The sequence below is a fragment of the Pantherophis guttatus genome, chromosome 1 (assembly GCF_059756535.1).
Source record: "Pantherophis guttatus breed Tessera chromosome 1, ASM5975653v1, whole genome shotgun sequence".
In the NCBI taxonomy this organism is placed as follows: domain Eukaryota; kingdom Metazoa; phylum Chordata; class Lepidosauria; order Squamata; family Colubridae; genus Pantherophis; species Pantherophis guttatus.
The window spans coordinates 19,846,992-19,864,831 of NC_142063.1; the positions used below are offsets into that span (position 1 = coordinate 19,846,992).

Here is a 17,840-nt window from a genome sequence, read left to right on the forward strand (position 1 = left end):
ACTAAATAAAACAATATAAATCATAAAGATACAAACAACGTTAGGATCGAGTTGGAAGGGTCCTTGGAGGTCTTCTAGTCCAACCCCCTTCTTAGGCAGGAAACCCTATGCCACTTCAGACAAGTGGCTGTCCAATCTTTTCTTAAAAACTTCCAGTGTTGGAGCATTCACAACTTCTGGAGGCAAGTTGTTCCACTGGTTAATTGTTCTAACTGTCAGGAAATAATCCTCTTTCTCTTTGTGTTGCTTCCAGGACAGCAGTCAGAATAACAGTCCAACTGCACCTCCCATCAACTCAGACCATCTCCTGAAGGTACCCTTGGTATGTATGTTCAAGTCACAAATAATATAAACATCCCCTTTCACACATTTATATTATTAGGGAATAAATGGTTAGACTCATTATACTTTGTGTAAATCAGGGATGGGGAATCATCGTTCTTTCAAACGCCACATTGCTTCCAAATTATCTTGAAAAGCTTGCCTGGGCTGCAAAAATCTAGGTGGCCATGGGGTGGCAGCAAAGTGTTCAGAGATTTTTTTTTCTACACCTTTGCTTCCCTCTAGTTGTCTCAGTTCTTGCAGCTCATATTTGATATAACCCCGCAATCAAACTGGCTCAATTATAGTACAGGTAGTCCTCAACCTACCACTGTAATGGAGCCTGCCCATCAAGGTTTTAAGTCGTGATGGTCACAAAATGTGACTGACTTGATTTTATGACCTTGTTTGTGGCAGTTGTTAAGTACCATATTTTTTGGAGTATAAGACGCACCTTTTTTCTCCCCTAAAAGGGGGTGAAAATTTAGGTGCATCTTATACATTGAATATAGCCCTGCCCACCAACTGGCCCTCACCCTTTGGCCTCTGCCTCCCAGCAACTTACCTTCTTGCGGCAAGCAGCAAGAAGAAACAGCCCATTTCAGCTTCAGCACAGTCTAATTAGCACAAATTGATTGTCCATTGGATAGGCCTCCCAACTCTCAGCTGTTTCAGGCTGCAGGGATTGCCATTGCCTATTGCTGTGCTGGCCTCTGCTGCATGCTGCAAAGAGGTAAATTGTTGGGAGCATTTTTTTTTTCTTATGCTAATCAAGCTATGCTGAAAACGAAAATGAAAGTAAAGCAGGCTATTTGCTGTTTGCTGCAATGAGGAAAAATTGCTGGGAGGCAGATTTCTTTTTCTTGTTTTCCTCACTAAAAAAGGTAGGTACATCTTATAGTCCGGAGCGTCTTATACTCCGAAAAATATGGTAAATGCTTAAATAAGATAAAGAATATGGTAGCAACAAGATCTCAATTTTTTACTTTTATATAATAATATAAACTAGCCATTTCTATAACATTAAACCTATCTAATCAACAGAACCCAAAGTCAAAGTTTCATTTTTTTTCTACCACAAGCACAAAGTCCAAAAGTGGTTTCCAAGTAGAAACAAAATTAGTTGTGTTCTTTTCTTTAATCAGAGCAGTCAATTTGGCCATCTCCGCTAACTCTATCAGGTTATAAATACCCCTAAAGAGCTGAAGAAGCTTCTTGGATGAGGAGCAAAACGTCTTCAAAGAAAAACCAGAAAGTCCAGTTGCCTCTTGAAAAAGCACCTTTGGGGTATCCCCAAGGAAATTCATTGTAACTTTGAATGGTTGCTAAGTGACCCATCGTAAATTGAGGATTAGATATTCCTAGTACAGTCCAATCTTTAAGCGAAAAGCTGCTGGATTATTCTGAACGATCTAAAAAGTCTTCCCCCAACCAATCTTCATTCTTCTTTCTTTGTAGAACTCTAAGGAATCAGATGCAAATTACAACGTTCCAGAGAAAACAGGTGAGTTTGGAGTTTTTTATTTATTTATTTTTTGCCAGGTTTTCAAAATAAATAAATATATGGGAAGGAATGGCAAAGTACTTCCATCTAAAGGCCAGGTCACCTTTCAAAGCTCATCTGAGTAGCTTTGTTGGACATGCCAAAACCCAAGACTGCCTCCATCCAATTGGTTGACTGTGCCATCAAATTGTCATCAACACATATAGATTTTCTCTGTGATGATCTTTGGTTAACCTGATCTTCAGGTCACCCAACAGTGCTCCCATCTCTGCTGCAACTAAGTCCGTCCACTTTAGTACTGGTTGTCCTCTATTTCTTTTTCTTTCCACCTTTCCCAGCATTATCGCCTCCTGGGAGTTCATATTATGCTAAAATATTTACAGTAGGTCTTAGGATAATGTGCCCAAAATATGATATTTGAATTTGGTCATATGTCGCTTGGACAAGAACTCTGGATTGATTTTCTCTGTGCTCCATTCGTTTCTCCACACACACCCCACCCTCCCCGGTTATCACAGTATGTTCAGGAGCCTTCTCCAACACTAAAGTTCAGTGCTTTCAGCAGTTCCAAGAAGGTTCCATACCCATTGTTGTGGCCCGCCAGCGGCCAGAGGAGCTGGCACCAAATTTGGACAGTGAGGAGGTTGGGGAGGAATATAGGCCAGTCCTGGAGTCTGGGGAAGGCTCTGCTGAGAGCTCTGTGCCAGAGGCAGAGAGGGGGCCAGGGCCATCTAACAGTTGTCAGCTACCTTCAAAGTCAGACATCAGTGAGGAAGATGAACAGATGGAGCCTGTTCTCAGTGTGCACATGCGCAGAGTTGCCAGATGAAGGGAACAGCTAAAGAACAAGGGTCGATTTGGGAATAAGGCCACAGGTGGATGATGAATGGCCCCTCCCAGAGGGGATAAAAGAGGAGCTAAAGGGGAGTGGAGTTTGCAGGAGGCAATTAGTTCGCCTTATTGGTTTGTGACTCTCCGAGACTCCTTGCCAAGTTTTGAAGATATCAGTCTGGCAGCTCTCCAAGCATGATAAGGTCTCAATTTCAATTCTCCCTTGAAAGACTTTGCTGAGTGTGAATGAGAGAAATTCACAGTAACTTAATAAAAAGGGATTTTTGGTCGGGATAAGGAGTCTGTTTCGTGGTTTGGGAACTGGGGTGAAATGGTCCGAACCGGATCACCTGATCCGGTAGCTATGGCGGTGGGTGGTTCAGAGAACCAGTAGCAAAAATCCCTGCCCCCCCCATGCCCAGCTGAACTGCGCAATCATCACAGTCTTTTTTAAAAAAAATTTAAAAGCATCTTTTGTACAACCTCTTCGGCTGAAAAAATGCTTTTAAAAGTAAAAAAAAGCCTCTGATGATCACGCGGCTCAGCTGTGATCGTCAGAGGCTTTTAAAAGAAAAAAACCCTCTGACGATCAGGCAACTCAGCTGCCGAAGAGGTTGTAGAAAAAAATGGTTTTAAAAGTAAAAAAAAAAAAAAGTTGGCCACGCCCACCCAGTCACATTCTCCACCCCCCCTCCAACAAGTCACACCCACAGAACCGGTAGTAACAAATTTTACATTTCACCAATGTTGGGAACACATAGGTCAGAACCCCCATTTGCACTACTCAGGTGACATTGAGGTCCCGGATAAACCTCAAAGTGGCCTCAATGATTCTCAGAAAGAGCGCTAACGACCAGATGGCTGCAAGGAATATAAATCCTTTCATCCTTCACCATTCAGGCAGAACTGAAGAAGCTTCTTGGATGAGAAGCGAAACATCTTCAAGGAAAATCAAAGTCCAGTTGCCTTTTGAAAAAACACCTTTGGGATAACCATGACCTGGATGACTGAGAATCGCCATAGACACTAAAGTTCAAATGCATCAATGCACTCTCTATTCTGCTTCTTCAGCGTCCAACTTTTGCTTCCATAGACTATCACAGGGAAAACTGCATAATTGCGATCTTTGTAGACATATCATAGCATCTGATTGATCTTTTCCAAGCCTTTCATGGCTACCCTACCAAATCTAGTCTGCGGCAAATTTCTTGAGAGTTGGTTCCTTTACTGCTGATCAGTGATTCTAAAAAAACGCAAATTGCCCACCACTTTCATTGCCAATTGTCAGGCTGTGTGCTGACTGGGACTTGGGTTTGTTTCTTACTTAACAGACGTGGAAGACAGGATCCAGATACCTTATGAAGCGTCTTGCGAGCAGCAACAGCAGGTGACAAAACAGCAAAGTAAGTAACCGATCCTTTCAGTTTTGAGAATTGTGGGTGGGCAAAACGGGTCTGGATTTCTCAGTACAGTGGACAATATTTGGGAAGTAGGGAGAATGTTCCTTTTAAAAAAAAGCTGCCTTCAAGAGCTGCACAGGGTATAGTCATGGCTAAATGATAGGGGTGGGCTAAATTGGGGGCAAAGGCAAAAGAAATTTACTACAAGAAATTCTAGTAAATCAGGTTGCATGGAACTAATAAAGATGGGAGATGCAAATTTTAGATTGTATTTTAAAACAAAAACATTGGCCCACTGAAAATCAGTGGTTTGCTATACCATGTTTCCCCAAAAATAAGACCCTGTCTTATATTTTTTTGAACCCCCAAAATTAGCACTTGGCCTTATTTTCGGGGAGGTCTTATTATTTTGGGGCACATGGAGGAAGATGGGGTTCCTCTTGCCATCTTACCTGATTTCGAGCTCTGTGTTTAAATATTTTTTTGGGGGGGTCATTTTCGGGGGAGGCTTATTTTAGTGCATCCGCTCAAAAGCCCGATTGGGCTTATTATCAGGGGATGTCTTATTTTCGGGGAAACAAGGTAGAATTTCAGACACAGATCTTGGCAGATGCAGCGGTGTAAAAAATGGATCTCAGCTGCCATCAAGTGAACAAGTTTCTCCCCAATTGAACAATAACAACAATGGAGGAAAAATACTGACTGCCTTTAGATCACCGTAGTAATAGCAGAAGATCTGCAAACTGGAGTAATTCTGTAGATACAGGTAGTCCTTGACTTATGACCAGAATTGGGACCAGAATTTCCGTTGCTAAGCAAGGTGGTTGTTAAAGGAGCCACGCTTGATTTTACAACCTTTTTGTTACAGTTACGCGAATCAGTGCAATTGTTAAGGGAATCATGAGGTCACTAAGTGAATCTGGCTTCTCTCGTTGACTTTGTCAGAACTGGCTGGGAAGTCGCAAGTAAAGATCACATGGCCCAGGAGGCTGCAACCATTGTAAAACACATGCTGGTTGCCAAGCACACAAATTTTGTCCGCATGACCATGGGAACACAACCATGGTTGTAAGTGCAAGGACTGGTCATAAAGCCCTACATGGCTCAGGGCCAGGTTATCTTCGAGACCGTCTTCTACCGCATAGCTCCCAGCAACCGGTAAGATCCCACAGAGTTGGTCTCCTCTTGGTCCCGTCAGCTAAACAATGCCGGCTGGCGGGCCCGCGGGGGAGGGCCTTCTCTGTGGCTGCCCCAGCTCTCTGGAACCAGTTACCTCCTGAGGTCCGGACCATCCCTACCCTATTGGCCTTCCGAAAAGCGGTGAAGACCTGGATTTTCTGGCAGGCCTGGGGCCGTTGATCTCGCTTTGCGATCTGATGTTATCCGGCCATGAATGGTGTGAATGGGTTTTAATTGTTTTTAATTTTTAAGTGTTTTTGTAGTGATTTTTTTGAGTGTGTTGTGAGCCGCCCTGGGTCTTTGGAGAGGGGCGGCATATAAATTGAATACATAAATAAATAAATAAGTCACTTTTTTCAGAGCTGTTGTAACTTCAAATGGCGGCTAAACAAATGATTATTAGTTGAGGACTGCCTATTGTCAGCTTTGGAAGCCATATTAGGCCGGAAGCTTCCATGCTGCCACCTTCTCACGTGTGGGAAAGTAGGAGGGGGGATTTAGTAGAGGGATTGTCTTTAGACATAATAGCATTCTTCCTGCTGGTCAAGGTCAGGCCGATCCTGCATCTGGAGAAGGAGTAGTCGGAGTGCTGTCTCGAGATGGGACGGATGGTGATTGGAGCATGTGATCGACTGAGGAGTGAGGGGATGGTTTTGGGGGGTTTGATTTACTGAGGGAAAACCCGGAGATTCGGGTTTTCCCAGATGTGCCAGTTTACCTATTCTAGTAAACAGAACTTTGAAAAAATGCTTGCTTCAGAGTTTTTACTTAGAGTTGGGTTTTTTTCTGGCACGCTGACACTTAAGTGCTTTGGTAAATTAATTCATCTTGTGGTATTTAGCTCTGTTCCTTGAGATGCTCTTTGCAACCCATTTGCTGGGTGTTGTTGTCTTCCAAAACTAAGTAAAATTTCCCAATCCTCCTATTGTGTAGCAAACAAGGATCTGGTTATCTTTGTCACCATCTTGTAATGAACTGTGATGAACTTTCCTTTGGCAGAGGCAGGGCAGACAACGAAGTCAGTCGCCAACCGGAGGACTTCACTGTGCCGTTTCAACACAGTTATAACCATCTACCTCTTTTTGTGAGTCAACCTTAAAACCCTGCTGTTTGAAAAGACTATCGGGGCCATCTAGTCCAACCATCTTCTTGGTGGAGAAATCCAAATTTTCAGATAGAAAACTACCTAACCTCTTTCTGAACATCCAGCAAAGAAAGGCTCCTCTCTGCCTTATGGCTTAATTGGTTCAACTGTTGAACTGTTATACTGTTAAATTTAATAAATAAATAAATAAATACAACTAGGAAGCACTTTGTAACATTTAGATGGAATCTGTTTCTCTGCTGTTTACAACTGGTCTCTGGAATGCAGTACCCTGTTTCCCCCAAAATAAGACATCCCCTGATAATAAGCCCAATCGGGCTTTTGAGCGCATGGCAATAAAGCCAAGTGCTTATTTCAGGGTTCAAAAAAATATAAGACAGGGTCTTATTTCCGGGGAAACACGGTAGGAACAGATTCCCTGACAATCCGATTTTTATTTTTTTAAATCAGAATTGGGGGTAAAGGAATGAAGGAAAATGGTTCAGTTTTTTAAAATTTGTTTTATGCCACCCTTTTCACTGTTGCAGTGACTCTGGATAATAGCAATAGCACTTACTTATATACCACAGTGCATTACAGCCCTCTCTAAGCGGTTTACAGAGTCAGCCTATTGCCCCCAACAATTTGGGTCTTCATTTTACCCACCTTGAAAGGATGGAAGGCTGAGTCAACCTTGAGCCTGGTGAGATTTGAACTGCCAAGTTGCAGGCAGCCGGCAGTCAGCAGATGTAGCCCGCAGTACTGCACTCTAACCACTGCATCACTGTGGCTCACTGTGGACAGCTAACAATATAATAAAAAAGCTTAAAAAAGGAATATGTGATTAAAATGAAGATAATTAAATAAAAGGCTAAAACCAATTTGCTTTAGTCACTGTTACTCAACCTATTTTAAAGTCTGGATCTTATACCTCTTTAAAGTACTACAGCTTTCACGGCTAAACTAGGAATTGTCTCAGATGTTACTTCTTTTCTCAATGCTGACTTTTAAACAAGCTTTATCTGCATCTCCTGTAGGGTCGTTCTCCTACTTTGTTCTTCGGGCTACATTGGTCTGCGTATCATCCAGCTGGAAGAACAGTTGATTTCCATGGGGGCTTGGCCTGAACTGGACCTTCAGCATCAGTGAGTCTTTTGTTTCTTAATTTGAACAGGGTTAGACAATGTTGTATACAGCAGCAGCTCCCCAATCTTCCTGGTCTACGGACCGTCAGTAGAGATGATGGCGACAGAATCAGAATAGAGCTGGAAGGAATCTTGGAGGTCTTCTAGACCAGCCTCCTGTTCAAGCAGGAGACCCTATACCAGTGATGGCTAACCTTTTTGCCATTGCGTGCCAAAAGCGGGGGGAGCACGTGCACGTTCTATGCGCCCCGCCCCCGCGCATGAGTGCATAACCCCCCCCCCTCTGCTTTTGGCACGCTGGGCCCAGTAGACCCGTATTTTGCTCTCCCCAGGCTCCAGAAGGGACTGGAAGTCGGCAAACGGGCCATTTCCGACCTCCGGAGGGCCTCCAGGGGGTTGGGGAAGGCTGTTTTTGCCCTCCCCAGGCTCCTAGAGAGGCTCTGGAGCCTGGGGAGAGCAAAAAAACGGGCCTTCCAGGCCCTACGGAGGCAGGAAACAGCCTGTTTCCCTACTTCCAGTGGGCCCAAAAGGCCCCAAAATCAGTTGAGTTTGCGTGCCCACCGATACGGCTCCAGTGCCACCTGTGGCACACGTGGCATAGGTTCTATACCATTTCAGACATATGGCTGTCCTATCTCTTTAAAAACTCCAGCGATTGAGCTCCCACAACTTCTGGAGGCAAGTTGTCCCATTGGTTAATAGTTCTCACTGTTCTCCTTAGATCTCCTTAAATCTAGCGTCAGGGTTCCAAGTAATATGAAATCAAGCCCATATGAAATCAAAACTCCAAGGCAGGGTTCCTCATGTCATATTGGCACAGCTGGTGAAAACCCAAATCTGAAGTTCCCCGGGTTTTCCCCATCCAGTTCAAAATCCAGAATTCTTCCTCCCATCACACACAACTATCATATACCCTGATCAGGCCTTTCTCTCCATCCCGGATACCTCCATCAATGCCCCTCCAGGTGCTGGCGAGAGTGTCCTTGGTTCCTAGAAGAAAGAATGTTATTTTGGCTACATATTCCCCCAGCTATCTCTATTCCCCCCTCCCTTTCCCACAACTCCATCCAGCCTCACTGTGGCAACCCGAAGACGCTCAAAGATGGTTCCAGGGTTGACATCTAGGTTGCTTCTCTCCTTGATTAGATAATTTCACCTTAGAGCTCGGTTGCTTCTCTCCTTGATTAGTTTACTTGACCTTTTACATGACCTTTACTTTTTAGAATAGAATAGAATTCTTTATTGATCAAATGTGATTGGACACACCAGAGATTTGTCTCCGGTGCATAAATTCTCACTGTACATACAAGCAACAAATTACAAATCATGATCATATTCATAAATATATTCATCATAAATCGTAAAATATAACTTTCCAACATTTCTCCCAATTAAATTTCATCCTGTTCATTTTGTCCCACGGTTCAATCCCGTCTAGATCTTTCTGGGCCTTCTAAAATGGCAGCCACTCCTAGTTTTGTGTCATCTCTAAATAATCATCCTCTTAATCCCATTATTCAGATCATTAGCAAATATGTTGGAAGCTAAGACAGAGTCCTGTGGCATCTTTCTTAACTGGTTTCCAATCTGATATGGAAGCATTTGTACCGACTCTCTGGGTGTGGTCATTAACCAGTTATGAATCAGTAGGAGCCTCTAGCCTATATTTTACCATTTTATTCATCAAAGCATCATGAGACACTTTGTTAAATGCTTTGCTGAAATCAAGCATTCTCCCTATTAAGCTAATACTATTTCAAAAAGGGAGATAAATTTAGTCTGGCATAACTTGTTTGTGACAAACCCATGCTGGCCCTTGTTAATTGCTGAACATCCTTTACAAATGTTCACAGATATTTATCTGTGTAGACATCTAGTGTCTAGATGTCACGTCATCTAGTGTAGATGTCCAATCTACTGGTTTATAATTTGCCAGATTGTCTCTAGTTTCAAGCCAGGAATAACATTTGTGCTCCTCTGGTAAATTTACAGCTGCCAGATCAGTGATTACCTTCAACAGATTGTCATGCTCCCATCCTTGGCTTCGGAGGAATGTGGGGAGGAGCAGGACAAGGCAGCTAAGGGCCCCTCAGAATTGGGATGGCTTGTTAGCAGGGAGGAAATGGGGGCAGGATGACTGAGAGAAGGCAAGCAGTGGAAATGAGGAGCTACGGAGCTCCTTGCGATGAGCAAGGACCGCTCCCTCCTGTTTCCCGAGCACGGAGAGTGGAGAGAAGGCGGGAACAGCGCAGGCCGACCTGAGGACTTGAGTGGAGAGCGCCCCGCCCCTCTTCACAAGGCACAACTGTGGACCGAGATTTAAGGAGACGCTGTAGGGAGGGATATTTGTCAGGAACAACGCTCAATTAGTGGAGTTTTGTGTGCCGTTGCAGACGTCTGGTGTTTGCAGGACTGCTTGCCTTCTTCCTTGCTTCGTGGATTCATTGCTTCTTCTCTGCTTCGTGGACTCAGTGCCTTGTTCCTTGCTTCATGGATTCATTTCCCTGTTCCTTTGCTTTGCTGGGCTGCTCGCAGCCAGAGGCTGCTGTGTGTAGGTGTGAGCGTTTTGCTCTGGGACTTGCCATGAACGTGGGAGCATTTGGGAAAAGTTGGAGCATTAAAGGGGAGTTTGAACTCTTACTTGGCTGTGTGGCTTTCATGCCTTGCCCTGGGTCATCACACAGATCCTTCAAGACCCGCCTAGATAATGTTTGTTTATATATGTTGTGGCTCCATTACCGGAGCCTGTGTCATCGTCAGGAGAGGACTCCGAGAGTGAAGGGGAGGAGTTGGCAAGGCCTCCCTCTCCAGGACCCTCCTCTCTGGCAATGCCTTCGGTGTCCGCCGAAGGGCAAGAGATAGGGCCAGGGCCAAGCACGTCCATGCAGCCACAGATGGACAGTGATGAGGGTAATGAGTCTTGGCTGGACCCACGCCAGCGTCGCAGAGATAAGCGCGCGCAACAGAAGAAAGGGCGTGCCCAAGATTAGGTTGAGTCACTGGATCACACCCCACAGGATATAAAAGGGAGCGTGGTGGCCAGTCAAACCTTGTGACGAACAAAGCTGAAAGCGTCCACGCCATTCTGCATTGCCGGACTTTTGCTTTAAGACTTTGCTGGAGTATCTCTGGACTTGATTAATTCCGTAATTATTGAGCTGCTTTCCTTTGATGTATCAGAAGTGGGGAGAAGTTATCTCTCCTCTTTGTAAATAATAAACTCTTGGCAGGCAGCCACTAGGTTGATGCCAAGTTCCGTTATCATAAGGAAAAGGATTTTGCCGGCTGGTTTGGTCTTTAACTCCTGAACGTCTGTTAGTGTGTGTGCGTGGGGTTGGGGACAGAACAATATACTCAATGATTCTGAGTGTCTGAATTTGTGTGTGCAGGTAGTCCTTGACTTACAGTCACTATTGAGCCCAACATCCCTGTTGCTAAGCGAGACGGTTGTTAAGTGAGTTTTGCCTCATTTTACAGCCATTCTCGCCACAGTTGTTCAGTGAAGCCCTGCAGTTGTTAAGTTAGCAGCATGGTTGTTAGGTGAATCTGCCTTCCCCATTGACTTCGCTTGTCAGAAGGTCGCAAAAGGTGATCACATGACCAGTGACACTGAAGCCTTCATAAAAAAAATGCCAGTTGCCGAGCATTTGAATTTTAATCACATGACCGCAGGAGATGCTGCAAGAGTTCTAAGTGTAAAAAAAAAAAAAAACAATCATAAGTCACTTTGTAAAACTTGTAATTTCAAACAGTCACTAAACCAATGGTTGTAAGTCGAGGACTACCTGTATTGTCTACGATCCCAGAAGCCGTTCTGAAATTGCTCTTTTGTGTTAACAGAAAGACGCTGCTACTGCTTGCTATCCATTCTTCTAATTGTTGAATGGTTACCTCAAGGAAAATTTTCTTATTTCCTTGAAGGAAGAATTCACTGTCTTAATTCTTCCTTTAAAGAAATCGGATCCCCATGAGTGGTGTGGGTGGTAATACCTTCTCTTAGCCACCTTCAACTTAGTTTCTGTCACCTTCAGCTCGCTCTGTCTTGTTATATAACTATTGACAGAGAGGCGTTTTCTCCTCTGGTTTATGTGACGAGAGATTAAGATAGCCTGGCATGAAGACAGTCTCCGTATTTCATAAACTTGGCACAGGAGAGCAAAACTATCCTCTCTCATTTTGAAATATGCCTCTCTCTAACAACCTCCATCTGCCACATAAGAACAATCTTTATCCTTAAGTCATCCATCTTGTTAAAGTTTCTTCTCCACTGGGTTCCTACTCCAATTCCTTCTTCAAATCTGAGGCAATTAAGATGTATTGTTTGTTTAAATATAAAAATAAAAAAACTTCAAAAATTCAAATCTGAAGCAATTACAGGCAACCCTAAATTTGAAATCATTTGTTTAGCAACCGTTCAAAGTTACAACTTTTTTTACACATAAAAAAAAAATAGTTACGACCGGTCCTTGCACTTAACGACCATGGCAGCATCCCCAGGATCGTGTGATTAAATTTCAGACACTTGGCACCCAGCCTGTATTTACCACAGCTGGCAGCATCCCTCGGGTCATCTGATCGCCATTTGTGACCCTCCCAGCTGGCTTCTGACAAGTAAAGTCAATGGGGGAATCCAGATTTATCAATAGCCAGATTCACTTAGCAGTTGCAGTTATTCAATTAACAACAATGAACAAAAAAGGTTGTAAAATCAGGTATGACTCACTTAACAACCTCCTGGCTTAGCAGTGGAAACTCTGATCTCAATTGTGGTTGTAAGGGGCCTAAGACAACTGGCCATACCCAACTGGCCATGGCCAATTTATTATGGCCACGTTGCCGCAAGCCAACTCACCATGGGACAATTCAATTACTTTTATTATTGGTGACCACGTTTTCATCAAAATTATTGTAACTGGTATTTCCGGATTGACGTTTTTATTTTATTGATGGTTATGGTTCCATCAAAATTACTGTATTTTTCGGCGTATAAGACGCACCTTTTCCCCCCTAAAAGGGGGTGAAAATTTAGGTGTGTCTTATACACTGAGTGTATCCCCGCCCACCCACTGGCCCTCACCCTTTGGCCTCTGCCTCCCAGCAATTACCTCCTTGCAGCAAACAGCAAGAAGAAACAGCTCCTTTCAGCTTCAGCACAGCCTAATTAGCCCAAGTTGATTGGATCAGCCTCCCGACTCAGCTGTTTTGCTCTCAGCTGTTTTGTGCAGGGCTCTGCTGCTTGCTGCAAAGAGGTAAACTGCTGGAGCAGTTTTTTTTTTAATCAAGCTATGCTGAAAACGAAAATGAAAGTAAAGCAGGCTGTTTGCTTTTGCTGCAACGAGGCAAAATTGCTGGGAGGCAGAGGCAGATTTCTTTTGTTTTCCTCACCAAAAAAGATAAGTGCGTCTTATAGTCCGGTGCGTCTTATACGCCGAAAAATACGATAACTTAATTTTTGTATTCATTGAATTGTCCCATAGCAAGTTGGCCACAGCAACTTGTCCTGTGGCAAGTTATCCCATTCCAGTTGTAAGTCGAGGACTACCTTGTATACACAGAAGTAAGTCCCATTGAAGCCCTCAACTTTTTCCCAGTACTGAATGTAGGCGTAATTCTAAACTTCAACTCTTAACATTCCTCAGCACTAAAGATGCCAGTTTAAGTTCTTGGAAAGTGGTTTTTAACAACATCTAGAGGGCCGCATCCACTGGTGGGTTGCCCCCGGTTCGGACGGGTTCGCAAGAACCGGTAGTAAAACCGGTGGGAGGACCCACCCACTGCCCCGAATGTTGTCATCAGCAATCTGCGCATGCACAGAAGCAAGGCACGTGCGCTATCCCGTTGCAAACCGGTAGTAAAGGTAAGTAGAACCCACCTCTGGCCGCATCAGAAATGGGTCTGCACTCCAATACTTAGCAATGCTATTACAACATTAATTCTGTCAAAAAAGGGCATCAGATGTATCCATAAGGGAGTAGGTGGGGTTCAAAAAAGTTAAGATGGCAGCTGTGACTGCCTGACTAATGCTTTTGTATGATACATGCAAAAAGGAGGAGGCCTTTGATTGTGTAGTTGCGGTCGCTATCTCAAATTTTTTTCAGCCTCCTCTCTCTTGGATGCCCGAGAAGTATACAACTGTTTTGTGATCAAGGACCAGACTAACAAAAAACGTTACGTACATTTAAATGTTTCTTAAATGAAGTCACATTAATTAGTGAATGGTTAATTAGATCCCATGGATTATCCCATGGACTTTTCTGTGCTTTAAATCAGCCTAAAACCTTGGGAGCAATTCGGATGTGTGCGTGTGGCAGGATTATGTGGCTGGAGTTTTTGCAAGTGATTTAAAGAGTTTATACCCAAATGACAGCTAACATGTAAATGTTTAGGAGAATATTTATCTGTTGGCCTCACTAGATAAACCAGACCATGAAGTCAACTCCACAGGATGGATAAGCCTACTTTTATTGAGTAGCGCTATAATAATAGCATCTCGAAAGTCTGATGATGCCGTATCTGTTCCTCTTATAGTTCAGTGAATTGGGTGTTGTTTATCTGAGCCACTTCTGAACATAACAACAGGACTCTTTTGGGCCCTTTTGTCTAGGCAACAGAGCCTGCATATCTCTGTCTGGTCATCCTCCTTACTGTTGTGACTTTGGCTTACTGAGTCATTACAATACACAATTAGTCCCCCCCAAAAACCTATTTTATTGTAACAGCTGAGAATTACATTCATTCCCAGCTGAGTCCCAGTTAGTTGCAAAACAAGTCCTTCGGAAGAAGTCCTTCGGGATAATCACCAACCTTTCTCTTCTTTGACACCTTGCCAAAGGCCTTACTTGGTAAAGCCCCATGAAGTTCAGAAACAGACAAGAGATGCCGACTGGAAACAGAGTTAGCAACTTTGCTTTCCTGCAAAAGGCCCAAGTGCCTTTGTTTCTCTTTTAAGCCTTATGGGAGGGGCCAATCATGTCCTGGCCTTACTCCCGAGTCGTCTGTTTTGCTTTAGCTGCTCTTGCCTTCACTGTTTCCAGGGTGGCCCCGCGGGCCAGATCCGGCCCCTTAGCCTTGAGTTTGACACCCCTATCTTAAAATTATTAAAGCTGAGAAATACCGCTCTACAATATCAGAATACAAATACCAACAGCCATCACTGTATTGCGGCTTTTTTCAGCAATACGGGTAGGTTTGAAAAGGTGCTTTCCTCAACCTGCACGGCAAAAATAGAAAATCTGAGAAAATCTGGAACATCAAAGGCTTAGGATACCATCTTCACCAACTACCTGAAGGCAGAATTGCATCAGAGAGAAAGAATGCGCCCGTACCACTTGCTGGTTTTGCTTGAACTCATGCCACCTTCTCCCAGTCGGCAGCCGCACTAGTTATCTGGGAAGAACATCCAACCTGCAAGAGTTTGGCTGTTTCAGGAAATGAGCCCAAGTTTTATTCTACTTCACCTAGCTTGCTAAAGCATCTCAGTTCTTTAAATCCCCGCTGTTGGGCTTGACTTAAATAGGAAAGTTCAAAATCCATGTAAGACTCTTGAGTGCCTGTGTGTAGGTCAGGTGCCTTCAGGCAGTGTCTACAGTTTTACAAGCATTAACAGGTAGATGGTGGAAAGATTAAAAGATAATAGAGTGCACCAAAGATGTTTGGCAAAACCTGCAGCCAATCCACCCTTCTTGGGAAGTGAGCTTACCTGGTAATGTAGAGGTTTCTCTCCTGAATGTAGCAGAGCCTCCCTTTTCTACCGCAGTCTTTCTTGCAGAAATAACAAAACACTGGGCTAGGGGCAGGGTGGGATGGGTACTGAGATTGAGGAGGGAGAACAGTTATATACAGGTAGTCCTTGGCTTACGACCATAATTAAACCCCCAATTTTCATTGTTTAGCAAGACAGTTGTTAAGTGAGTTTTGACCCATTTGTATGGGTCATACCACTGGTGGGATTCAAATAATTTAACAACCGGGTCTTTGCCCTAAAGACCAGCTGGGTGGGTGTAGCTCGGTGGTCATGTGACCGTGTGGGCGTGGCCAACTCAACATCACTCAAGTCGATGGGTGCTTCGCCTTAGCTGTTACAATGTAATAAGGGTTAACCAAAAGAGCCTTGGTGGCGCAGCAGACTAAAGTGCTGTTAAGTAACACCAGCTGCCTGCAATTACTGCAAGTTTAAATCTCACCGGGCTCAAGGTTGACTCAGCCTTCCATCCTTTCGAGGTAGGTAAAATGAGGACCCGGTTTGTGGGGGCAATAAGCTGACTTTGTATAAAAAAGAACACCGCTTGGGGGTGGGTGGGGCGAAAGCCCTACTAAGCAGGTATATACAAAAGTATGAAGGCTATTGCTTAACGCATTGTAAGCCGCCCTGAGTCTCCGGAGAAGGGCAGCATATAAATTGAACCAATAAATAAATAAATAAACCAGAGAGGCAGTTTCTGTAAGCAGGGCAATAAAGATTAGGATAGAAACACCACCAGAATGTTTCCTTCCTGCCTTCCCTACAGGATTAGCCCTGTAAAGTGGAAAAAAACAAAATAAGATTTCTTCCAACAACCAGTTCTCCGAACTGCTTCGAAAGTTAACAACCGGTTCCCCCGAATAGGTGCGAACTGGCTGAATCCCACCACTGATCATACCCACTTTCTTTCCACAGTTGTTAAGTGTATCACTGCAGTTGTTAAGTTACTAACACAGTTGTTAAGTGAATCTGGTTTCCCCCATTGACTTTACTTGTCAGAAGGTTGCAAAAAGTGATCAAGTGACCCCAAGATACTGTCACCATAATAAATACATGCAGTTGTCAAGGGCCCAAATTTTGATCACGTGACCATGGGGATGTTGCAATGGATATAAGTGTGAAAAGCAGTCATGAGTGACTTTTTTCAGTGCATTGTAACTTCGAATAGTCACTAAACCAATGGTTGTAAGTCGAGGACTACCTGAAGTTCATTTTAGCAGAGAATATTTGTAGCTCAAGGTTGAACCGTGGAGTTCTTGGTGCTCTCGGAGCTTGGTTGTTTTGCTTGCAGGGCATTGATCAAGTTACCTAGTTAAACTCTGACTGGATGGTGGGGAATGGAAGGATTTATACTCCTTGCAGACAGCTGGACATTTGTATTCTTTTAGCGAGTGGTTACATGTCGTTAGAGCTGTCTGCAAGGAGTATAAATCCTTCCATTCCCCACCATCCAGTCAGAGCTGAAGAAGCTTCTTGGATGAGAAGTGAAACGTCTTCAAAGAAAAACCAGAAAGTCCAGTTGCCTTCTGAAAAAAGCACCTTTGGGACAACCATGACCTGGATGACTGAGAATCTCCATAGACATTTAAGGACTCCATAATTCACTTTTTGAGTACTGTTTATGTTTGGGTGCAGGGAGGAAGTTGAATGCTGTGGAAATAAAGAGGTTAAGTACATATGAGATGAAAACGAGATAAGAATAAGCGGCTGCTCAATTAATATAGACTACATACCAAAGGGAATGACCAGCATTAAAGAAATATGTTGAGAGGGTTAGGTCATCTAGAGATAATGAATGATAATTAGGTTGCAAACCAATTACATGAAGAAAAGGAATGTGGGTAGGGACAAAGGAGAACATCGAGTAACTTGTGGTTGGATGGAGTTGATGAAATCTTCAGAGAGGTGAGAAAAAGGACCAATGGAATAATCTATGGGCACTTTCACGAAGCAGATGTAGCAAATACATCCAACGGTGACTTTTGAGTGGCACCACAAGGAAGAACCTTTCCATGTAGAAATGTCTTGCTGCTTCTTGGGGAAGTCGATTTCACATAGTGGCTTAGAAGGGGGGGGGAAATATTTATTTATATATATTAGGGTTGGTAAACAAAGAGCTTACAAACTCCATGTTGCTTCTGGTTGTTTGAATGCTGTTGCTCTTGCTTCAAGTTGAACAGTGCCAACTGTTGGCTCAATCTCTCAGTGACTCAGTAGCTGTGTTTCTTTCCTTAATGCCCGATGCCCGAGTGTGTCTAGACACGCTCTCCTGGTTCCTTGGGGCAATAATTGCAATATTCAAAGGATACGGCTACTTCTTTTCCTCCCTTAATCACATACCCCCAAAATAAAAAACAACAACAACCAAGTGTGAAGATTCATTTAGTGCCGTTGATGATGGTTTGCGATGGAGGGCTAAAAGCGTAACTTCAATCTGGTTTTGGACAGTGGGAAAAATGGCTTGCATTGTGCATTTAATGACTGAGAGTTCATTTCGTTCTGTGCTCACCTGTGTTAGAACTGACCTGAATTTATTTACACAATATATTTAAATGAGTCAAATGTGATTATTGTATTGCGCAAATCTCCTAACCCAGTTAATTAACCTTGGCAACTTGTCTGAGATAACTTCATT

The 17,840-nt window shown here is 43.6% G+C and overlaps 1 protein-coding gene across 2 annotated transcripts in view; it reads left to right on the top strand.

Annotated features, from left to right (window-relative positions):
* LOC117677475 (uncharacterized) overlaps positions 1-17,840 on the top strand; it is a 49,861-nt gene that overhangs the window by 29,907 nt on the left and 2,114 nt on the right. For both annotated transcript variants that reach the window (XM_034437679.3, XM_034437676.3), the window contains exons 8-12: positions 254-322; positions 1,780-1,825; positions 3,988-4,059; positions 6,235-6,319; positions 7,357-7,464. In XM_034437679.3, the coding sequence (XP_034293570.1) occupies positions 254-322; positions 1,780-1,825; positions 3,988-4,059; positions 6,235-6,319; positions 7,357-7,464 (380 nt within the window). The remainder of the gene's footprint in view (positions 1-253; positions 323-1,779; positions 1,826-3,987; positions 4,060-6,234; positions 6,320-7,356; positions 7,465-17,840) is intronic.